At 40.5% G+C, this 24,102-nt stretch overlaps 3 protein-coding genes, 1 long non-coding RNA gene and 3 other non-coding genes across 10 annotated transcripts in view; 2 read left to right on the top strand and 5 right to left on the bottom strand.

Moving 5' to 3' along the window:
• Positions 1–767: 767 nt before the first annotated feature.
• LOC124184767 (3-oxoacyl-[acyl-carrier-protein] reductase FabG-like) lies at positions 768–2,208 on the bottom strand. 2 transcript variants are annotated; one of them, XM_046574839.1, is made up of 4 exons: positions 2,073–2,208; positions 1,566–1,884; positions 1,308–1,509; positions 768–1,184 (listed from the first exon to the last, which is right to left on the bottom strand). In XM_046574839.1, the coding sequence occupies exons 2-4, from the start codon at positions 1,880–1,882 to the stop codon at positions 942–944; spliced, it is 762 nt and encodes a 253-aa protein (XP_046430795.1). In that variant the 5' UTR covers positions 1,883–1,884; positions 2,073–2,208; the 3' UTR covers positions 768–941. The 2 variants fall into 2 exon arrangements, with proteins under 2 accessions (XP_046430795.1, XP_046430797.1); XM_046574841.1 differs by having other exon boundaries at positions 2,057–2,166.
• Positions 2,209–2,725: 517 nt separating this feature from the next.
• LOC124184881 (nuclear factor interleukin-3-regulated protein-like) lies at positions 2,726–9,768 on the bottom strand. Of its 2 annotated transcripts, none has more exons than XM_046575055.1 (5): positions 9,376–9,768; positions 7,198–7,442; positions 4,523–4,735; positions 4,033–4,220; positions 2,726–3,787 (listed from the first exon to the last, which is right to left on the bottom strand). In XM_046575055.1, exons 2-5 carry the CDS (start codon positions 7,307–7,309, stop codon positions 3,566–3,568), a joined length of 735 nt encoding a protein of 244 aa, XP_046431011.1. In that variant the 5' UTR covers positions 7,310–7,442; positions 9,376–9,768; the 3' UTR covers positions 2,726–3,565. The 2 variants fall into 2 exon arrangements, with proteins under 2 accessions (XP_046431011.1, XP_046431012.1); XM_046575056.1 differs by lacking the exon at positions 9,376–9,768 and adding an exon at positions 8,234–8,290.
• Trnam-cau lies at positions 4,331–4,403 on the bottom strand. The gene has a single exon. It is a non-coding gene; the product is annotated as a tRNA-Met (tRNA).
• Trnar-ccu lies at positions 4,925–4,997 on the top strand. The gene has a single exon. It is a non-coding gene; the product is annotated as a tRNA-Arg (tRNA).
• Positions 6,824–6,894, bottom strand: Trnah-gug. The gene has a single exon. It is a non-coding gene; the product is annotated as a tRNA-His (tRNA).
• Positions 9,769–18,948: 9,180 nt separating the features above from the next.
• LOC124185620 (leishmanolysin-like peptidase) overlaps positions 18,949–24,102 on the bottom strand; it is a 202,398-nt gene continuing 197,244 nt past the window's right edge. For both annotated transcript variants that reach the window (XM_046576534.1, XM_046576535.1), the window contains 4 exons: positions 23,927–24,086; positions 23,677–23,843; positions 23,450–23,569; positions 18,949–23,378 (listed from right to left, as the gene is read on the bottom strand). In XM_046576534.1, the coding sequence (XP_046432490.1) occupies positions 23,211–23,378; positions 23,450–23,569; positions 23,677–23,843; positions 23,927–24,086 (615 nt within the window). In that variant the 3' untranslated portion in view covers positions 18,949–23,210. The remainder of the gene's footprint in view (positions 23,379–23,449; positions 23,570–23,676; positions 23,844–23,926; positions 24,087–24,102) is intronic.
• Positions 23,250–24,087, top strand: LOC124185626. Its single transcript, XR_006871422.1, has 3 exons — positions 23,250–23,388; positions 23,469–23,867; positions 23,949–24,087. It is a non-coding gene; the product is annotated as an uncharacterized LOC124185626 (long non-coding RNA).

Here is a 24,102-nt window from a genome sequence, read left to right as displayed (position 1 = left end):
CAAAAATGCAAAGGGGTTAGCCTTACTTTTTTTTTGGGCAAAAAACTTTTGGTCTCAGATTCGATTTAAATGACCCTTTTCCGACTAATTGGACCCCCAGGAACTCAGAAAACGCAGCGAAACCAGCGTGGGATCACCAGGAGAGAAGTTACGAAGGAAAAAGCACCTGCTGAAAAATGTCGAAAACACAGGTTCTCGTTTTTCGGCCGTAACTTTTCATTCGTTGCTCGCAGCGTATTGGGACTGCGCTCAATCGTTTTCTCTGCCAAAATTACGTCGGAATAGTGCCAGAAAGAGTTTATTCCAGCACTTTTCAAAATCGCGAAAATTTTAGCCAAAAATGCAAAGGGGTTTAATGGTTTCAATGGTTTAATAGTTTATTTTTCATCTTTTTTATAACAATATTGGAAAACATTCTTGAAAAATTAAAAATAACCAGAGCCTTAATTCCAAAACCTTAGCCTAGTTTTATATTACTATCTAAGATCTAGGGATGAAAAATTAGACCGGAGAATAGAACAGAGAAAGACGGCGAAGACAATGTCAGAAAAAAAAACGAAAAAGAAGAGAAAAGACACAAAAGCAGAATAAAGCTAAGAAAGCAGCATTATAGAAAAGTGGGAAACAGGAGGTGGATAAGAGCCTCCCTTTAGCCTTACTTCAAAATCTCCAAAATTTCCGCCAAAAATGAAACGGGGTTACTTTTTTGTCATGAATCTTTTCAGGAATTCAGATTCCATAAGTTTGAATAAATGTCACGACGATCATAAATGCTCTGTTATTCAATTATTAATATAACATCAATACACATAATAGCGTAGCCCTTGTAAAAATAAATTTCCAACAATGTAGACCTTATCAATATGTAATCAATAACGCGTATAGTATACTTTATACAATTAGGGGTGTAATTCGGAGAAAATCTGTTTTCCGTTTGTAGCTCATCGAGGACACATGGCGTGCCTGCCTCCATCGACTGGTAATGAAACGCCAGTGATAAAGCTAGCATCGCTGCTAGCGAGAAATGCTATCGCGCTGGCGACTTCAATGACATCTCCAGGTCTACCGAGAGCATGAGTCGTCTTGCTGCGTTCAAAAAATGCTTTCAGTTGCTCTTCTCCCATCCCACTGCTCTTATGTAGATTTGTGACTACCACTCCAGGGTTAACGCTGTTTACGCGAACCTGAAATAATAAAAAGGAAGTAAATAATGCGTGGAGAAAAGTCGAAGCCGTCCTTTGTCACTATTACCTTTCACCACATTGAACTATGATCATTATAATATATCCAGTTGTATTGAAAAGTACCTGTTTATCCGCAAGTTCCAAGGCAACACATCTGGTAAATTGATCGATCGCAGATTTGCTCATACAATATGATAAGACTCCAGCGAACGCTCGGACACCGTTGACACTCGAAACGTTGACAATGTTGCCCTTCGTCTCGATCAAATGTGGTACGGCAAGCATCGTCAGATGATATATCGAGCGAACATTGACGTTGAATAATCTGAAAAAAGTACGTCATAAGACATAGAATTTTTCAATCAGAAAACCAATAGCCACCTATCGAATTGCTCGAGGCTGGTATTTTCAATTGAACCAGATTCCAAGATTCCAGCATTGTTGATGAGGACATCTAGTTTTCCGTAGTGTTTAATCGTCCAATCGAGAATTTTTTTCGTATCAGCCTCATTGGTCAGCTCGCCGGTGATAAGAAAGGGTTTCGGCTCAGCGCACTTGTCCGCAACCTTTTTCAAGTTCTCCAAATTTCTTCCGGTAATCGATAAGGACGCTCCGAGCCGAGAAAGGTGGATTGCTGTGGCTGCGCCAATTCCAGAACTGGCACCTGTGATCAAGACGACTTTTCCAGCGAATGACATTTCTAAAATAAGAAAGAAAAATAGGATTCTGTAACATGAAAATCAGATAAACAGTTCTCATAAATAAGCAATATAGTCGTCTTTATCTTGACTCGAATAGTAACGTATTAGATGTGCAATTTATACAAGACAAAAGACAGTAGCAGATTTTCTAAAATTAAATGAGGACCGTACCAGAACGTTTACAAACCTATGGTCAGTGTCCTTTGGAGTTGAATAACCGGTATTGCAAGTGGTTTCCAGTTTCACTATGTTTTTGTTGACCCGGTAAGAGCGAACTGCGCAATCGCGAGGCTGCGCAATCCACGGCAATTTGAGAAGTACGCATCACGTGACGACTTGCTGTTGCTATCAAGTGTTCGTTTGTTTAGTATTTATTGCGATTCGACCGATTTGTACTTGAGATAGGAGCTTCGTTGTACGAAAACTCATGTCTCAATAATCATATGTTATCTGGAAGTACTAAAAAATACGGCAGGTCGTGAGACCCAAGTAGTCGATTTCATAATATTTATCGACTCAAATTCATTTACAATCATATCCATTTGAATCGACGATATCAAATAATCCGAAGTGTCTTTTGCCATTTTTATCAATCTGATTTTTAATTATCAATGACTCCTATCATCACACACCGTGAGCTTGCACCACCTGAAGTGAATGTTTTGAGGCTATTTGATTAGAATTAGGTTGAGACGGTAACGTAGGTATCTAGAATATAGAGCACGTCAACTTGTTGTTAGTTACCCGTCGAGGAAAGAATACACCTAAAGTCAAGCAGAATTAGTAGTTATCACAAACAACGAAATGAGGATACAGGTAACTGCTGCAATAGTAGAGTCAATTTTTATTCATTAACAACAGTGACAAATAAAAAGGAATATATACATAGGGCATTATTCTTAAACAAGGGCAGCAGCTGTATGATATTAAACACACATTAGTCCGTATAATTTGATACTTATGTGCTTACTATATTTATTATAGTTATCAATATATATTTCACATTCATCGTGTCATCAACGCGTATCAGATGACGTGCTACTCGATATAGGACGGATGTGATTTAAAACCACTTCGGGGTAATATTTTTATACCGCAAAATAATTTACAAACTAAGATCACTGGTGAGAATTGAGAATCATGAGTTAAGTCCAAGCATGAGAATCCCTAACTCAGTCGTTAATTTAAAAAAAATGTAGTATTCAGTACATTTAATCGAAACAGATTGCACGCTGCTCGATATAAGACTTACGGAACTGATTTAAAAGCACTCGGGAGAATAATTTTATACTTAAAAAAAAAAAAAACGTACAAACTAATATCACTGGTGAGAATTGAGAACTATGAGTTGAGCTCAAGCGTGAAAATCACTAAAGTCAGTCGCTAATTCTTAAAAAATATAATATTCAGTACATTTGAATAAAAAAATGTCCAACTAAAATCGCTAGTGAGAATTGAGAATTATAAGTCGAGCTTAAAAACGAAGATCACAAAAGTCAGTCATTAATTCCTAAAAAGTACAATATTTAGTTATGACTTAAACTTATACTACTAACTTATAAACGAAACTAATCAATCACTACACTGAATCAGTTGAGAATAACTGTTGAAAATATTCCGAGTAATAATCTGTACATACGGTGCATTATATCTAAATGATAGCAGCTTAGAATAGAAAACTTAGGCCCGACAAGGTAACGAGGCGGCCGTCGACCGCGGTTGAGATCTGGGATCCCGATTATTCCCCGTCGTTGTGGCGTCGATAGGGCTGACCTGTGAAATTCCCGAGGTTTGTTGCTTGATCAACACGTGCCGAAGGGACTGCGCCTCCTCCCTCAAGCTCGCAATTTGGACCTTCAGAATTGCGTTTTCATGTTCCAGCATCAAGGCCTTCAGCGCAATCTGCTCGTGGTGATTACATTACACATCATTCACAGGTCATTGAATACACAGGATCAGCTTGCAATGAATATCCTATGTCGTTAAGCGCCGTTAAATTTTTAAATGTTCTTGAAACTATAAATAATAAAACCCTAAAACTCAAATTGCTTCAAGTGTTTTCATTTCCTTTAAAAGCAAATCCTAAAAATAAGTTCGATTTTAGACCGTCCAAGCTGCACCCCTTAATAGTTAGTTGGAAAACTCACATGATCCTCGCGGATCTTTCGCGCATCCCTAGACTTCTTTGCGGCTTCGTTATTGCGTTTTCTTCTTTCGTAGTACTTCTCGTCCTTCTGCTCGGTGGGAATCGGCTTTTTGCCGCCACGCAGCCGCTTTTGAAAGGCAGCCGTAGCAGATCCATCGGTGTTCATGAAGTGACGTCCGAGAAGGGCATCTGAACAATATACACATATGTAAGAAATAATTTCACTCTGACAATGAGTCCGAATGTTTGGCATTTTGCAAAATACGGACAGAAAGGTATAAAAAAAATTACTAAAATAATGCCCCGGGTGAGGATCGAACTCACGACCTTAAGATTATGAGACTTACGCGCTGCCTACTGCGCTACCGAGGCGGTAGTTTTACCGTTACCTGTACTATATCAAATATGTAACAATCCAACAACGAGAAAGGAAAAAGAATAGAATGTATAAAGGCAAGTAGGTGACTAGAAAAAACTGGTTCAATCCTAACTGTATGTGACGTCGGGGTTCGGCTGAGCGACATTTCTCGATTGGATAAACGGCGGTACTGCTGTAAGCACAGGTGGCTGTAGGAGACCAGCCGGAAGTGCAAACGTTGCAGTCAGCGGTGACAAGGGAGTTTCTCCAGTTGTTAATCCTCGAGGCCTCTCGGGTTCTCCAAAACCGTACTCACGGCTCGTAAAATGATCAAATCTGGTGAGATCTGAAAATAGTAGCGCCAGCAAGTATTTAAAATTTTTTTTCTTTAACCTACAAGTTATCGTCATTAATTTTCAATTAACATTAAATTCTTGTCAACTTCATGTCGGTTTTTAATTTCTAACGGGATGAAAAATGGATTTTGGAATCTAGCCAGGCAACAAGTAAAGTATTTATATCCGAGTTCTCAACAGCCCCTGTGGCCTAATGGATAAGGCATCGGTCTCCTAAACCGGGGATTGTGGGTTCGAGTCCCACCAGGGGTAAAAAATTTCGATATTTTTTTCCCTCACTTTTTAATGTCACGTGGAGCTCTTGATTCGCCACGATTTACGACGAGCGCGTAATAAGTTCGGTCGGGTTCGTTAATCGCGCGAAACTCTTTCGATGCCGTCGCAATAAGCATTGGCGGCGTGACGTTATACGGTAGACCGGAAGTCGCTCCACACGAGCTTCGTAACACCGTTTTTTACCGTTTAACTAGTGGGAATTTGTCAGCTGAACCAAGCGCTGTGCTAATAAAAACTTCAGCTTACTTGAATCGGCGCAATAAGCACGATTTAGAACGGGTCGCGCTTATCATTTAGCGTTATAGCCGTGCATCATAGAACGTTCGGATTTTCTGTAGAAAATAAACGACGTCTAGACCACGCAATCGCGTTGGCACGCATGTATCAGATATAGCGTTGAAACACCACGAAATCGGGGCTCCCTGTATTCCGAAGTATAATTTCGGCTAATCGGTTTACGCAAATTACCAGAGAACGAAGATACAAATGAATTCATGCAAGCTGTCTGACGCTTATTTTGTGAAAATGCAAAGTCAAAATTAAATACGAGGCTCCTGGAACAGTAAATTTTCGGCGAGCAGACGACGTCCAAATTCTTATTTTACTCGCACAATAGTCTCGGCTTACAATTAGTTTACACGTCCATCGATCAGAACTTGAAACAAGCTTAACCATAAAATATAACCAACTGTAATTATGACATTTTTAAAAGTGGAATATCCACGCTGTCGCAGTTACGCGTATGAAACGACGGTAAAACGCGCCAGATTTACAATTCATGTCAGCGGCTAAGGCAGACCTAATCAAGCATGCGCAAAGCAGAGGGTGTCGAGATTTTTTATTAGATAGAGTAAGGTATGACTCCAAATTTGAGTGTTTTGAAAAAAAAACCAAAATAAAAACAAAAATATCGGACGGAACCTGGTAATTCCAGACTTACAGCCCAAACGTTGTCAGGTCAACGCAATTGCTTTTATCGTAGATGCTCGTAATTTGACAATACTTATCGATTTCAGTATACTCTACGGACATCATCCACGTCTATAATACAAGTATAAACCGTAATCGATTGTATAGCGTGTAGCTCTCGGTTGTAAGCTGACGGAGTTGCCTATGTCCACAGAATTACAAGTGCAGAATTGGTTGCGGAGTACAAACCTCATCGTACATGTGAATAGATACAATATGTAAACGGCCGGAATAGAGGAGTGGAATGACAAATAATTGCCTGAATACGGCGAAATATAATCGAAGTATCAACAAAGAGTAGGGCAGAAATTTAATTCGTATTTCTTTATAAATGATTTATGACAAAATATGAATTACGCGCTGACGGTGTCACGTCATAGAATTTACATTCAAGATATAGTGGGAGAATAGAGGTCCAAACATAGTTCAGAAATTACAACGGTCGACTGAAAACCGCGGAGATGAGATTTCTCTTTGATGTATTTTGACAAGACCTTTTCATTCAGGCTGGTATAGACTTTTATACGGTCGCATGTTCCAAGTCTTTGTCAAGAATTTTATTAATTGTTTGTGTAAGCTAGGGTGAAGTAGAATATCGACAGGATTACCCTCGTTTTTCATGCCCGAATTTGCTCGATCAATTAGCTCTCACTGTAAGGTATAATTCAATAATACGTTGAGCAGCCGTCGTAGCGTAAGCCAAAGACAACAAAGTGACTTCGTAAATGATTAACGCGTGCTTCTCTATTATTTGAATATTCTCTCGCTTCATCTACAAGGTCGAAAATTTGACAAAAAATGAACCTCTGCCGTGACAATGTGCTATTTGACATTGCCGTGACCAGGATTCGAACCTGGGTTACTACGGCCACAACGTAGGGTCCTGCCACTAGACGATCACGGCTACCAGAGGAGATGAAATAGATCGTATCTCCGTCAAAGATTGGCATGAAAGGTGCCCGACTTATCAAATCAACCGTAACTTCCCCCAAACGTTGCCATTGTTGCGCCGGTCTGACGGCGCGAGGCTAGAAAAATGGTGGGGCTTTCCGCAGACAACAGACCATGAGATCTTGGGATCAAGCGATGCCTTTCTATACCTGGTTTCAGCGTCCTTGTCATTCGCGATGGTTGAAAGTCATTCGGTCGTTGTCAACGAACGCGACCAGTGGATTTGCTATCGATAAATTCGGTGATTGTCTCCTACCTGCTGGCGGGGCGAGTAGACTGTAGCTTCTGAGCAGATGCAGGGCAGAAAAGGCACTGGAAACGTTGCCATCGTTGCACATTAACCTCGCACTGTGACCGTTCGAACCCATCACTTTTCCGGTTTGTTATTGCCCTCGAAAGATTTTCAAGTAGCGCGTCTGGACGTGATCTCGTTGCTTCAACTAGATGGGAGTAAATCGGCTGTTCATCCGTCTGTTTCTCATCAGAACCTGACGTATATCACTGTTGGAATACAAAGGTGAACTCGTACTACAAGTGAGAAGGGTCATGTATGTTATGTTTCCAATATGACCGACCTTGGGTGGGGATGAGCGGGGTTACCAGAAAACGACCTGATGAGAAGTCAGGAAAATGTGATCACGTGGTGGAGACGATGTTATGATGGAAGAAGTGCGAGGAAGCAGCAGAAAGGGAAGGATGGCAGGCGGACAATGAAAATGCATGGAATGAAAATAATGTAAAAGCAACGAACCAAATCTATGACGGTATTTCAATTGAACAATTGGAGTTTGTGAGCAACGAAGAAACAGCTCATGGTGTTGCAAAGAAGCGAGAAACAGACTGGACAACGCAAAGTTAACTAACTATGAACACTAGAGTATATTCTTGGTTGAATTTGAGAAGCTGATAAATAAGTTGAAAAATTTAGGTGTCACGGTAAGCTTAAAACGAAAATTTGGACTACATGCTTCGGACGCTACCAGACTCGTTAAGCTATATTGGTGATTTGATCGATGCTATGAAAAAGACAGATCAAACGTGCAAGTTTATTAAAAATAAAATAACAATGTGGGAAATACGAGGGAAAGAAGAAACCAGTCAAAATTGAAGTAAGTCTGGCCCATTTGAAACTGAAAGAACACAAAATGAAACCAGCCTTAGATGTGGCCTAGAGAAAATTCTAGAACAAGCGGATCCAACGGTGTAGTGAGACATATTTGCCACAACACAACAGCAGCAACAGTATCGTAGCAACAATAACAGAGACCGTGGGGGACAAGATTACGTCTTACGCTTAAAATCAGCGAGGCAGCGGGTCGCAACAACGCAAAGAGGAAGACCGACGACGTGATGCGAGTAACGGAAGTCGTGAGAACAACGCGGGCTGATTTTATGCGGAAGTAGGGGCTACGTCGAAAAGTCAAAACAAAAATGTAGAAGCTGCAAAAATGACCATGTGATGAATAACGATTTATATTTTACTGATTGCGTAAATCTATAAGCATTTACTAACGTCAAAATTGTAGATGGTAGATTATCGAGAGCTAAAAAAATTTATGATATCCAAAATTGTTGTATTGTTGATGGGAAAAAAATTGAAATTAAAATAGTAAACGCATTTTACGTAAAAGACATGGAACGAAATTTACTCAGCTATATGCCGTGGTTATAGACAAAAATAAAATTGTTTCAGTCAATGATACTTTTAAAATTTGTAATACGTAAGGTAATGAATTCCTTGCTATTGCACGTAAAGAAAATGGATTACATAAAATGAGGAGTTTTGTAGGAAATAAAGTATCATGTAACCATGAGAAACGATGAGAAGATGAGACTGGAAGGGAAGTATCATAGAATTTTAGGATATGTTGACTTCAATTATTCAAAAGCTATGTTCAAGAATAAATTAGTCGATGGAATAACAAATGAATTGGAGTTTGAATTTATGCGATGCGGTACACCTATACAAAATTAGATTCGCAATTTAACTTTCGAAAATAAAAGAACCAGATCCAATGATCTTTTATAAATAGTACACATAGATCTAGATGGTTCTCAAAATACAACGCGTTATAGTATGGAGAGAAGTACCGATGAATTATTTAAATCGAAATCGTTTATAAAAATTCCAAGTATATTCATCGTCACTTCATATACGAATACTATAAAAAACGTATATTTGATATCATCGAAGTTGATTCAGAGAATAACATTGCAGACATTCTAACCAAATCGCTTGGGAGAACTCAATTTGAGAATTTCAGAACAATGTTAAAACTATCGTAAGTTTGTAGCATGGATTTAAGGATGTGTGTTGGAATACAAAGGTAAACTTACACTATGAGGTCATGCTATATTTCGATAGCGAACGGACTAGGATAAGCGGGAACGAGTTGTTCGGTCATTTAATAGATAATATAAATGTTGAACCCACATCCATGTCTACTTCAATTTAACAATCACGATTTGGTTATTGTCCTGCGGAATCACTGTCCACGTTCCTGAACCCCGGATTCCCGATGTTCGTGGATTGACCGCATGTTACCACGTACTAAATGACTTCTTGATTTTATGAAAAGAGCTGGACCATCGAATAGTTTCGTCCAGCGTTCGCTCTTGAGGTCCTGAACCGAATGCTGGTTGCAGATTTTGAGGAAACGCTTCCTTACAGTCGAAGAACTCACTACTGTTCGATGAATTTTCCTTCTTCAATCTCGCCTGAGCCAAAGAATCTGAGCACCGAACGTCGGGGGACACTTTGGTTCACTTTACCCTGGTTCACCGGACGGGAACTCTTCGGCTCACGTGTGCCGCCCGGGTAGCCGATGGCGGCCAATCGGGTAGCCTTTATCGGTGCTCCGCCCTTCGGCACAGGCGCACCTCGGTCGATCCCCACGAACCGCCTATGGTTTAAATAAATAAATACCTTCGGGCCAACGGTGACTTTCGAACCCTCCAACGCCTTGCTGACCCCTGGTTGACCCTGGGCCAGGCGCCTCCCATCCAGTGACATAAAATATGTAACGTAACATGCGGGGTGGTTTTGTGTTACGGCTTGGCACTACCATTTGCTACTGTGGGGTAATCACAAATCGAATTATTGGCTTTTACGCGGTCAAGCAATGTTTGACCACCAACTGACCGCCGCTACTTTGCGAGACGCCCTCTTTGGCCCCGCTCTTCGTGACCGATGACCAATTTGTCACGAATTAACTCACGAGGCTTGTCTTGATAATGTTTCATTCCTGTTCGCCGTTCCTGTACAATGATGTATGGATAAATATTCGGCAATCTCTGAATATTACATGTCGGGGGTGAAACTTTTGGCAATCCTCGAAATGACCACGTTTCGAACACGGTATCCAATCGCGATCCTTGTTCAGAGGTTTTGTCTTCGTGGGGAATGTATTCAGCGTTCACGATTCTGAGGTACAGTTTTATATGATTTAAGTGTCGTGTTTTGGCTGCAACAAAACCTGCACATCTCGAAGAAACAAGTTTTCATCGTGTAAATTTTCCTAAAATTCTCAAGGTTCGAACTCACGTGCAAAAGCGATTGCATCGTTCTCCGTCTTCTTCTGAATCCGAAGAGCCACGATTTTACAGATCTCTGGACCCGTGATGGTTGAAAATTTTCCCCAAAGTCAGAAAAACTAGCAAGCAAAGTTGAAAAAATTGAAAATAAAACCTTCTTTCCGGATAGGATCTCCCCTCGAGTAAAGAGTGCGATATCGTCCATTTCACCTGGCACACTTCGAACGATTTGAAGGGCCGGATTGAGCACGTGGCGGTACTGCGGTGCTCGCGTGTATTTGGTTATATCATCATCAGAGTCATTACACCCCGATGAGCCCAGGGTATGTCTACAGCAGCTAGGGGGTAAAAGGGACGAGCATGTTTTGCACCTGCGGGAAGGCCCATCATCCTCACAGTTCTGGGATCGCACAGCTGTTGCTCAGCCTTGCGCGCCCCTGCTTGTATTTCCTTCTCTTTTTTTTTCAGACAATCACCTGTACCTTACGCGACGTGGCGCGTTCTGTCACTCAGGTGTATAAATAAACACCGTAAGAATCGCAGGTTCGAATCCAAAAAAATCACTGAAATTCCCGTGCCAAAAATCGATTTCGTTATCCGAAGACGCTCCCCTGTACGAAGGTATCCGCAATATTCAACTCCGCGAAGGAATAACGGCATGCATAAACAACGAGAGGAATTAGACGCATCAACACCACTCGTCAACAGAAGTTTTGCAAAGCGTTATAAAAAATTGATGGAACAGTTTATATCCATGCAGGTCGGACAGGAGGTAAGCAATTTACCGCGGTCAGCAGCGTTCAGAAGTTTAATAGCATCCACCTCGCGATCTACGGAAGAACTTTGACGCTGCTGTCCACAATTCATGATGTACGCCGTTACACGGATGTGAGTGTATAAGAGCTGCATCGTTTAAATGTCACATGCTCGTGATCTCACGGGAGTATAACAATTATTGCCCAGGCATGCGTTCGCCTCCGGAAAGGATGTGCGAGGCTCGCACTCCCTCGCATTCGAACGCTGCCCTAAAGAGAAACAATTATGGAACAGATAATTGCTATTAATAACCCCGGGAACTCGAGGTGCCCCCAATGTCGACAGGTAGTCAGGTACTCTCTGTATATTATAACTACACACGGTCAATCGACGGACGGGTATGTTTAAATGGGGGACTGCGAACGGCCCTGCGCGCGGTGTAATATATAATATGAGCGCATAATCTTGAACTAGGAGAACAAGAGAACCGGTGATATCAGAAGCGGAGTTTGACCGTCGCAGGGCAATAACGTATAATTGTAAAGTATGGAATTGGACGTCTGTGATTAAAGCGGTCGAACGTAGTGAAATTAAAAATATACAGTGATACCAAAGGCCCGGAGGATGGATGAAATTTTAAACAGTTTTTTCACTCAATTTCACGTAAAGCCCCGGGTGGCCGTTGGCGTCGTCGTTATCTATTACCTGAATATTTATAAGAGTACTTGTTTCGTCAAGGGTAGATAATACCACGCTGGGATCGGGAGTAATTTCACTCAACAGCCAGGGCTGAATAGAACATTTTGCCACATTCGTTAATTCCACGATTAATGAGGTGAGTTGGTGTACAAAGTTGTAGGCCACTTTGTTCCAATTTTCGTAAGTCGCAGATTAAGAAACCGAACTCTAATCCGTGCTCCGATGTCCCATAACTAAGTGTAAAAATCTGAAAAGTACTTAAATCGCAAACATCCCCGATGTGTTCTCGAACCGTTGCTCGTAAAAAATACCTGACCAAATCTTTTCGAGATAGAAAAACGTGGAACGTTACCATTTTCACTGTCGTTTCGCTTGGCCAGCGTACGTGGATATAAATCTTTCGTACCGCCAAGAGAAATTAGCGTCAGCGTGAGGCCGGCGTTGGTCAATTGGTTCGGTCATCCAGAATTCCGAACGACGTTGTGACATTATGGCGACGGGCCGGCGTGCCATTATCGGACGGCACAGTCGTTACGCACGGGGCTGGATTTACCCCCGGGGTTGGCTACTCGGGGTGGAGTTCGCAGCTCGTGAAGGCAGGCCGTGGGGTTGAGCGGGGTTGTGCGAACCGGTTCACCTGTCGCCGTCAGGTATAACGTGACATCACGTCACGAGACCCATCGCCGCTCGTGCCCTCTGACCGCTTTCCCCCCTTTCCTCGCGACCTCTCTCAGTCACCTAACATTATAACGCTATAACGCTTTAGCTGCTTTCCAGGGGCGGCTGACGGGGGGCTTCGATGTAATCACCTTAATCGCCGTCCCGGAAACTACAGACGCACGCACTGCGAAATACTTACCTGTACTGAATTTAATCACAATTGCGTTCAGTCGCTCCGAATGATGGATATCGCTCTTGGTCGTCTCCACGCGTCGACGTTGCGTATCATTTATGACAGGCTGTACTGTAAGGGTTTTTTTTCGAAATCTCATCGCAACTTTCAGGTAACGGTTACAATCCAGCGGTGAAATTATCAACAATCGTTTGTACACTGAGAAAAAATTTCCATTTGTTATAGTAACTAGAAAAATTGAGTAAGACAGGTATCGTTATAAAACTGTTTGAATATTGTTGGAATTACGAAAAACGAGGTAAGCGTAACCATTTTACGCTACTGTCGATCGTTTTTTGGGTATTGCAACGCAAAATCAGTTTCTGCGGTTTACTTTACCTTTTTAGTTAAACAAGGCTTTAACATCGACTTATTGTTGCACAAGCATCAAATTTTTGCAACGGATACTAGACTTTCCGGTAACAGCTAGAAAACTAATTTTCATTTAGTACCTAGAACTATATTTTTCGGTTGTGGTAAAAAATGAAAATAGTCAAGGACTGAGCGTTAACCGGAACTAAAATTTTCTCTCGGTGTAATCCGTCAAGGATTTTTCCAGATCGCTGTGAATACCAGAACATCACAGGTATTTCGAAATGATGAATCATTGAACAAAGTCCTACTTAAATCTATTCTGTCATTACTTGGAACCGATTTAAAGTCTTACCGACTCTCCGATTGGCCGAGGAAAATCTAACTTTGGGGAGTGATTTTTTGGTAACCATGACGCAGGCTGCCAGGTATATTTCGGGGACACCTCAGGTCGACGCGTAGTCGTCATCATTGTCGCGTGTCGTCGCATGCGGTTCCGATTTACGTGTACTTCGTCCCCAATTTCGTCCCTTCGTAACCTGAGGGAAGTCACGAGTCACGACGCGGGCAAAGTTATCTCATCAAGTCGTCACGAGGACCCCGAAAAGTTTTCCCCGTTCACCGTCTCTAATTTATATCCTCATATTTTTCACACTGGCGGATGACAGCTCCATTCTTTTCTTACCCGGCGCAATAGTGCGGGGAAAATAGTTTTTTTTTATGACCTGTGGAACTACTTTCCAAGTTACTGTTCGACACCGCTGAAGCCTATCGTCACTCGTAAATTGGAACTACCCGATTGTCCTGGTTCCAAGAACCATACGTATATACCTTCGTTCCCATATAAATGGACTGTAGGTATTTCCAATAGTATTTTTAGCTCCGTGAAAATCGTCGAAGCATTATTATACACGTCAGAAAAATTAAATATCACATTACAGCGTTACTCGCTCGACATCGAGATTCGAGAAATTTTCGTGAGAGAATCGGGGCGGCCGCAGGAAGTTGATTCACAGGCGGAGCGACGATCAATTGGTTCTCCAGGAAATAGGAACGTGTCCGAACGGGACGGATAGTGTCGGAGTACACAACGGAGTGTAACAGCGTACGTTTCGTATTGATTTACAATTTAAATAGTGACTGGAAGGGGCATGGTGAAATATTAATACGCTCGCGCAGGCCGACGCATGCAGGGTTAGGCTTAGGAGGATCGACGAAGCTATTGGTCATCCTGTGAATTCTATCGGTTATAACTCACTCGCAACTTGATGTTGCTCAGAAAATAAAACCCTACAGATTCAACCGTCTCCTGTTCTATAGACAATGTAACTTGATTCCTCAGCCCTCAGTCATCAACAAATCTGCCACGTGCCCGACACGTGCGTCGACATGCATCGGATGACCGCAGTTGGTATTACGGGCATTCCCATCCTCTACGGAATGCCGAAAGGTTAGACAATCGTACGGCTTTGACCTTGATTATGGTTTTATGCAAGGGTGTGACTTCAGATCGCGAATCGGGGTGAAAAGTCTATGTGCAGCAATAAGTTGCAGATCACTTCGTGACGCACGCTATCCGCAAAAACGACCATCTTGAAATCTGTCGGTAAATCGCCCACTTCGATTTTTCACAGGAAGTTGGGCGCGAAGGAATCGTTAGATATCGAGTACGAATCTCACACGTTTGGTAATCAACTGTTCGATGACTGATCCTCGCGACTTTGAACCTTTCGAGCGAAGCATCTCATAATGATATCTACAGCTTCATCGTAATTTGGTTCTACTAGATTTTTTTTTTTCTATTAAAGTAACGTTGCCTGCAGCTACTTCGCGACTACTGAAAACCGGCGAAAACTTTCAAACACGCTCTTCTGGATTCCCGTCACACGTGTCTTCGTTGCTACACCGTCGATATCTGCGCGTGCCCGATATTTTTGGATCAACTGGCTATTGAAAATGGGTGATTGCGATGAAGACATCGACTGCGAGGTGAATTGCGTGATCGATCAGATACTGCGCGAAGATCGTCTCGAATCAATGGGCTTGAATCGGTGCGCCGATTCGTCTGCGGTTAATTGCGAGGTTAGCATCGAGTTAGGAATCAGCAACGAAGCCCTCGAAATATTTACCAATGCGATAAATCGGCAGGAAACGGCTGTGGACCAAGGCAATGCTAATTGCGCGATAGAAACATCGGCAAGATTTTCAATCCGAATTTTGGAGGCCCTGCGCGCTGTGCAGCGCCAAAAAACTACCCAATCATGGCCCTCCTGCTCCATGGAAGAGATCGTGCAGTATATCCGACGCCATTATCATCACGACGGCGATCTTTGCTCCCAGGTTGAAACCGCCCTGAATCAAGTGACGGATCAAGGGTTCGTCCCTTGTGGTCGAAAGGGTGCGCTGCACCTTGTGAATAGTCAAAAATGATTTTCCAATCTTCGTATTTACTTCCATCAACATGAATATGCAATTTACCTGTAGTTTTCTCAAACTCTGATCAAACCCCCGGTTTCACAAGGTCTGGCATCCCTCTCAAGCAGCTGAACTGTCAGGGCTGAACCAAGCATTGAAATTCCATGTTTCAGGTTCGTCTTGAAGATGGGTATCAACAGGTACCACCTTACGGGGCCCTTTGCTTGCAGCGTGCAAAGGCCCACTCCGCCGAATCGCTGTGGGCCTGAACATGGCTGCGGTTCGCGAAGACGGTCTGGATGCCAAGGAATAAGACGCCGCGGCACGCCAATTGCGAATTCGACTTTCGCAAGCTTTGATGCTCAGGACGCCCCAGTTTCGATGGACCGGTTATCCGCAGCGTCAGACGCAGAATATCCGCGACGCGATTCCGCTAGATTTCAGAACCGAAGCAACCCTCCGGAGGGCGGAATTTTTGCCGGAGATCCAGCGGGCGGCGAAGTGTTCAACGAGGACCGGACGCTTTCCGTAATCGAGGAAATACATCCCCCGATCCCCCAGGAGCCGGTACGAAGGGTCGGAGGTAACGGGGATCGCGTCGTAGTGCGCGATCACAGCTCCGACGAAAACATGTTTCGCGATGAGCCGGTGCGGAACGTCGTCAACAGATCCAGGAGCCAAAGTCCTCCGAGAAGATGCAGAAGAGGCAGCAGCGGTAGCAGCAGTAGCAGCAACTCTCTGGCTAACGACAACGACTCCGTATTCTGGAGATCCGTGACCCACCGTCATCCTTCCGAAAGAAGAAGACGCGATTCAAACTGCGGCTCGGACGCCGACGTCAGCGATGACGACTTTGACGAAACCGAGCGCGTCAGACCTTGGATGCGAAATTGTCAGAATCAAAATTTTACGCTTTCGGGATCGAATTGCTGCCGTCGTCGTCGATACTCGAACTCTGCACGCTACTAGGATTATAATACACCGGAGATTATTTTATGCGGAGGTTTTGTGTTTTCAATGTAACGCGAATACGTAACCGATCTTTCTTTATCTTTGTTGTTTTTTTTTTCTTTTTATATTTAGATTTTAAAATGCAACTGCGACGGACGACGTATCATGTGTCATTGAGGTTTTACTCTTTTCTGTTTAGTGATGAATGAAATTTTAACCACCAAGAGCTCCACCCCATCTTTTTTGCTTAATTACTTATTCCGCTATTATACAAATCACTTTTTTACGAGAATCATATTTAAATACCTAGACCCGTAAATATTGATTCTGATATTTTTCCGAAGATATCTTAGCGTTTTCAATGATTATACCTTTATCAGGATAATTATTACATGTGAAGTTTAATTTATATACCTGCATATATACGTATGTATTATTAACTTTACGACGATCACCGGATAATATCATAATTTGAAATTCCGTCGAGTACTTTAACGGTTATTCAGTTTCTGTATTATTATTTTTTTTTTCGTGTAAATCGATTTTGAGTCATGTCGAAACTGACAAAACAGCCTCTTCGGCCTATCGCGCCGAAAATATCGAAGCGCCAGGTCGTTAGCCAGCGATCAGTATTACAGGTTTAACGATACATTATGCTACAAACATGATCTTGTTTGCCGTACCGAGATACGATCGACCATTAAGGGGATAATTTATTTACCGAGCAAACTTGAGGCTGCTACTTCACAAATTTATTTGTACAGGAGCTGAAGTGACGCAAGCTTAATTCACATCTAATAATCGTGGTCAGATGATGATATTTCACCTTATTTACCGAACCTTCAATTAAACCAACCATTAATTCATGTCGAGTATCAAAGAGGAACGTTATTAACGTTGTGAAAAAATTTCGAATACATATAAATGATCAATCCGTAGTTGTTTATCTGGATTCATAATAAGTGGCAGATCAAATTATGGATCACGATTTCAATTTCTCGTAAATGTGTACGGTAAAATTTTTCACTTTTTCTCTTGTGCATCATTTCTGTCTGTTCCAATATCGTTTGTGAAAATATCTTCAATGTGGGAAGGCAGCGTTGCGCACATGAGAAAGGATCCACAAGTACGAAAAATCGTCAATAGAAGTTAAATTTTTCTGTTCAACACATCCATTCGCATCCTGATGAAATTACTTGTATCAAACTCATCAGAACTTCCAAATCGACGTTCGATCTTCTCTTGGATTGCAAAAGCCTCCGGGATCTAGAAGATTTTCTTCCTCATCCACTTTTCCATCTCAAAGCTTTCGAATCGCAAAGAACATGTCCTTTCTAATCGGTGGGTTTGAAAAATCCAGAGTCCAGATTAACGAACGGTTTCTTTTCGTTTGTCCATCGGTAAATAAATCCTGCCTGAAGAAATGTTTCTCTCTTCTCTGTGCAATTTTCTCTCTTGTAATCCCGTTGTGGCACAAGTGTCCGAGATCTTCTCCTCTTGCATCAATAAAAATCATATTCCGCAGATGTCAATCTTCCAGGAATTCGAGAACCCGATTGAAACAGAACTTCGACTATGCTTCTGGGGTTATCTGGTCTGCGATTTGGGCGACTGGATTTCCGGACGTGAACTCTATGAAAATTCGTCCTGGCGTTGTTCCTTTGACGTCGTTCAGCGCTGAGGGTGGCGACGTCTTCCAGATACTTATAAACGAGGTCCGAGACCTTGATGAACTTTTGTCGGGATCGTGGTCGGTTGGATTCGGAATTTTTTAATCGGCGACAGCAGTAATTCTTCGAGGTTTGATACCGCCGGTGACGATTTCCGTCGACGCTCTTCTTCGGCGGCATCTCGAATTATGATGCGCAAGACGTTTCGCGAAAACATTGGTAAAATGACGTTACAGGAATTTTAATGGTTACAATTCGAGTCATCAAACGATACGGAAAATTGGCAACAACCGAGTGCAATCGGTAACTCGGTTAGAAAATCAGGAAAAGCAAATGATGCGCGGATTTTCATTCGCGGTAGTTGTAATCAAATGCCTCCCGCGAATCTTACTTGCCGTTGCTTTAAAGCTGTCGCATACTTACTGCCGGATGCTAGCATTGAGGACTTTTTATTAGCGGGTCGGTATACGACCGATCGTCGGTAAAATGACTGGAATGGCTGGTCAGACGGAATGACATGATCATGATTTAATTCTGTTTCCGTAATAACGTGATTTACATCAATAATGTTGTTGCTGACTGACACTTTTATAAGCTTTTACATCGTTCAACTAATTTTTACAACTCGCAAGTATATCAGCGATGTTTGCTTTGATTAAAAATAAGAATTGAAATGTCAGAGTTTACAGAAAGTTTTCACTTAGAAACATCTTCACTTATAATTCGTTTGAAGTATTTCTTACGATTATCGTGTGTAAAATTAAGAATACAAAATTGATTTCTTTCGAATTACAACTCGTTTATTCAAGATTATCATAAAAATACTTCATTGTTGGTATTATTATTAATTTTTCTTCCGTTCAATAAGCGTTATAGCTACATTCAGTAAAAAAAAATTATAATAGTTGGTTTATCGAATGTACACGTTATGAATTATTGTATGTCATAAGATTTACGGGAATGCTTCCACAGTAATAACATATTTCGGCATCAGGAATACCGAATAAATTATCATTATCCGTCATGAATTATACAATAGTTATTATTATCATATAATATATAATATATCTATTACAGATTAAACTCTATCCTCAGACACACTGTAACAATAATTGAACGAAACGATTATACATTACGTTATGCGTATAATATGTGTGGTATAGGTACAAATAAGACTTCGATGAAATCTTAGTTTGCCACTACCAAAGTTATTGTTTCTGAAATATAGAAAAATGGCACGTGTTGTCGGAAAATTATCGATAGCATGTCATGCAAGTGTAATAACGTATATCCCGGATTACTGTACACGTTACAATGCACGTTGGGTTCTTGATACGTTGATAATTGATATATTAATTGTTGGTCAGTTATTCATTACAATTAATCAACTTTATATCTATTAATATTAAGGTTTATTCGGTAACGAGGAAAACTGTGAATTAGTTTATATTTAATGAGAATCGAAAAATAAAACCGACATAATTCCGCTTTGATAATTAATTCATAACTTCCACGTCACTTGGATTTAGACCTTTCATCAACGATTAACACTCGTTCGATATTATTAGTAAAACCTATGTTACATAGAAACTCTCAAATCTTTTTACAGTTCGAATAAACAGAGTCGTCATATATCAGTTATTTTACTGCTTTTACACTCACTAGATATACCACCATCATCCATATTACCATACGCACATACCGTAATATAGGGCATGTATATCGATACATCTATTATACATGGTACAGTGAATATTCACGCCCTAGACATTTCAAAATAAAAATAACAAATCAGCTACTGATTAACTGATGATGAAAAAAAATTAACAACTTCCCTACGAAGCATCGGAAAAATGATTTTCATCGAGTAATGAGGTGAAAATGAAATTGAGAATCAATAAATGGAGTTTCATCGGAGGAATGATGAAATAAAAGTATGAAATGCAAAATTAGTGATAAAAACTAACAACGCAATACGTAATAATATTTAAGGTTTTCTTTATCCCTATGTACATCCTTCAAAAATGCTACTGTTTTCATTTGATGTTTTGAATATCTTCTATGGCTAATCCTGCGGGGGCAATCGATCAATGATTTTTGCACATTTGTAGGACTTGGGCTGGGACTTTGCGGTCGTTACACGTATATACCACTCGCGAGTGTCCTCACAACCTTGACATTTTACTAAAATACGAATTTGACAATCAATACATGTCCGCTATATTATAATACGTATTGTGTAGAACGATGAAGACATTTTTAGCAATAGCCTAGAAGAAAGTAGGAAAACTGTGACGCTTTTAAATTTGTAGGTAAAAGAGATTCCGGTCGTAACATCTTTGCATTTTACAAAACCGTTACAGTTCTCCGTTAGATTTATCTAAAGTGCTAGAGTAGCTTATACAGGATGATCAGATAAAATTCTTGAGGCAATTATATGAAAACGTTTCTGACAATTTCTAAACGTATTATAGTTTTTCATTGTAAAATCGGCTCATCCCGTACAAATGTTTGGTTTATTAGATTATAGACGTAACAATTTGAACGTACATACGTTTAGATAAAAAATTATTTCTACCCTCGCGGAAATATCTATCAATGTGGTAATAGTGATCGGAATAAGTGAACGTTCCATGTATGGTATACACGCACATATCCGTTCCTTAATACTATAAGCGACAAACATAATAAGAACGATATTTATCATTACAATCTATTTACAAACTCCTCTCATATCTTACACTTCGCATATATACCTGGGTATAAGACTGAAAATATAATAACATTCCAGACAGCTGCCTTCAAATAAGTCCAAACTGATTACGAAAGTGGATTCGTTGCATTTTCATAATATGTGTAATTACTTTGTGTTTTCCTTTATCTTCTCTCATTTCTTTTCTCTTTTTTTCATATTTTCATTAACATCCGATTGATATGCTATATCACATAATATTAGTGTAACTCAAGGAGTTACATTGGAGAATTTTAGAACAATGCAAAAGCTGCGATCTAATTGATATGAATTTATTAACCTAGAGCACCTCAACTTACACCCGCAATTTATATATTTATTTTATGACATTGAGCGTCGATTTTCCACGCTGATAATATCACTTGTTTCCTTGTTCTTTTTTTTTTCTTTGTAACACGAACAAGAAATAGTTACGGCTTCTACATGAAAAATCCTATGTTGAACCTAGCACCCGACTTTGGAAAAAAAAATTTAGAAAACTGATATCGATTGTACTTCGTTTGTTCTCAATTGTACCACTTTTCTTCGCTTGCACCTCAAATAGAAAAAAGATATGGCAGTTTAAAACAATGACCGGCACCCTAATTTTGAAAATTTGGTTTTTTCCAACGGGAACCGCTTTAGAATAGTTTCTACCAGTTTGTACCACCTTCTTTTCGTTTGTACCTTGACCCAAACGAAAATACAGTCGTTTTTTGATTTTCAGAAGACCTAACTCTTCTCTTTTCAAAGATAATCGAACTCTGCTAATGGGAACCGCTTCGGAGTCGTTCGTACCCGTTTGTACTGCCTTTTTTCGTTTGTACTTAGACACAGAAGAAGAAAGAGTGCGATTTTGATTTTTAGTAAACCCAAGTTTTTAAATATTTTTACTCGATTCAAAACCTGTATTATGTTAATTAGGTTACAATACAATCTATCTTCTTCTTTTATTATTGTGAACAGCCATCGTGATAAAATAGTCTGAGTATGGTTACGTCAAAGTGGGATTGTCACACTGACAGCTAATAATTATAAGATTGCATAACTCAAAACAAAAATGTAATAATATTTGCGCATCCAGTACGCCCGTGGTAAGAAAATAATGGATGCGTATGATAATGTAAAAGTGCGATTGGTACAGAACAGTTAGCTTTTATAAAAATGAAAAAACGTCTTTATCTTTTTTTAGGTCGAAGTACAAACGTAAAAAAAGTGGTACAAACGGGTACAAACGGTACTGAAGCGGTTCCTGTTGGAAATAACCAAATTTTCAAAAGTGGGGTGAAGATCATTTTTTGAAAATGTCGTATCTTTTTTCGATTCGAGGTGCAAACGAAAATAAAGTGGTACAGGCGAGTACAAACAGAGTACAATCGATATCAGTTTCCGACAATTTTTTTTCAAAGTTGGGTGCCAGGTTCACATAGGTCATGAAAAACTTTAATTTATAGCTGCTTGTAGAAAAATTTATTTATTATATGAATCAGTTTAGGATTTTTTTGGATCGTTATATTTTAACTGCGATATTGCGGTAGAACTTGGAATAAATTGTTAGGTGTTGAAACTTGTATTTTACTTTGTCGCTGGTGTAGCATCGGTCTAAAATCCTCGAAAGAACAAAGTATTAATAAAACATACTATTCAATAATAATAATAATAATAGATGGCAACTTTTGTAACCTTTTTTTTTTTTGTTTTTGTAATTGTAAAGTAGTATAAATGACGTGATATCAAACAATTGGGAATAACTATATGCAGTGTTATCAAACGTGTAATATAAATAGCGAGGCTCGCATGTTGAAGAAATTTGATTGACGATCGAACGAGAATTGATAACTGAACGTGGCCAAAATCAGGTGATGAGAAAAACAGAAAAATATTATGTACAAAAATTCTTGTAAGAGAAGGATAAAAGATTTTCTTCTTCGGCTCTGATTTTTATATACACATTTATGAAGATGTAGTAATATTCCGAGGAATATAGTATATATATATTATATACATATGTGTATATATTCGTTATAGAACTGAATAATCACTTTTTGAAAATGATTGGACGTAACGGTGAAATTACTTTCCTCTCTTCTCCTTCTCTTTTCCCCTTCCGAGTGATTTTTTCTTCGTTTGTGTGCGTGTACGATAATTTACACTATATATGCGATAAATTGTTGAGACAATGTTTCCGGTAGTTATTGAAAAGTTATAATGTCTTTCCTCGTGCCCCTCCGCCTTCAGGGGCAGTCAATTCTATTTATATATATCCTTCATTTGATAACAATACATAACGAGCTAATACCAAGAACACATCACCTGTAGACCGCGGGGAAGATTACGAGCATTGCAAAGACGGGCACAATTCCAGTGGCGGACGTTCTCGCCGCTAAAGAACAGTTAAGACTATCCGTGGGATAAAAATTCGGCGGAGGATGTTCCTCGCCCTTCTTGCACCATTCACCTCGAGCCTTGAACTCCGCCTGAAACAAGGTTGTCTTCAGCGTTCGAATCTAAAAATTGATGAAAAATTAATAATCCCATCTACACTTACTTGACAAATGTCCTTGCAGGGTGGACATTTCAAGGCTCCTTTGTGGAGCCAATTGTTCTGCAATACCCTTATCGCGATTTCTTGACCGGAATGGAAACACGTGAATGTGTAGTTTCCAACCTGCGGGAGTAACGTTACGAAACATAAAAAGGGAGCAGAGTGATCATCGGTTTCCTTGATCCGATGGAGAAAGAATTAAAAAAAAAAAAAAATTCAACCCAGCTTACCACGATGTGCAATCTCCCAAGCTCGCATTTGTACTGATAGCAGCCGGACCCCCAATGCTGCCACTGTCTCGCCTGCTTGCAATTTCTCTCCTCCCACATCTGATCTGCGTTATCAAAGCATCTCGACTGAGGCCCGTACTTCTCGACGGCAAAATTCTTGTCCAAGACTGAAAACGTCGAGTTACAATAAAGTAATATTTGATCATTTTTACCGAAGTATCGACACGCTTGTACGTATAGTTGTAATTACTCGGATTGTTTTCCTCGTATAGGCAATGCGACCCTCTGACAACGATGTTCCTCGCCTTCCACGTGAATTCCTGGATGTAAGGACAGTAGTCAGCCAAGGATACGGAACCACCGTAGTATTCTTCCCTACCCGATGGAACGTGCGGTATCGAGTCAAAGTTCTGCAGACGGGGGAGA

This window comes from Neodiprion fabricii, chromosome 6, assembly GCF_021155785.1.
Source record: "Neodiprion fabricii isolate iyNeoFabr1 chromosome 6, iyNeoFabr1.1, whole genome shotgun sequence".
Lineage (NCBI taxonomy): Eukaryota > Metazoa > Arthropoda > Insecta > Hymenoptera > Diprionidae > Neodiprion > Neodiprion fabricii.
Note: the sequence above shows the minus strand (reverse complement) of the source record. Positions and strands in the feature narration are given on the sequence as shown.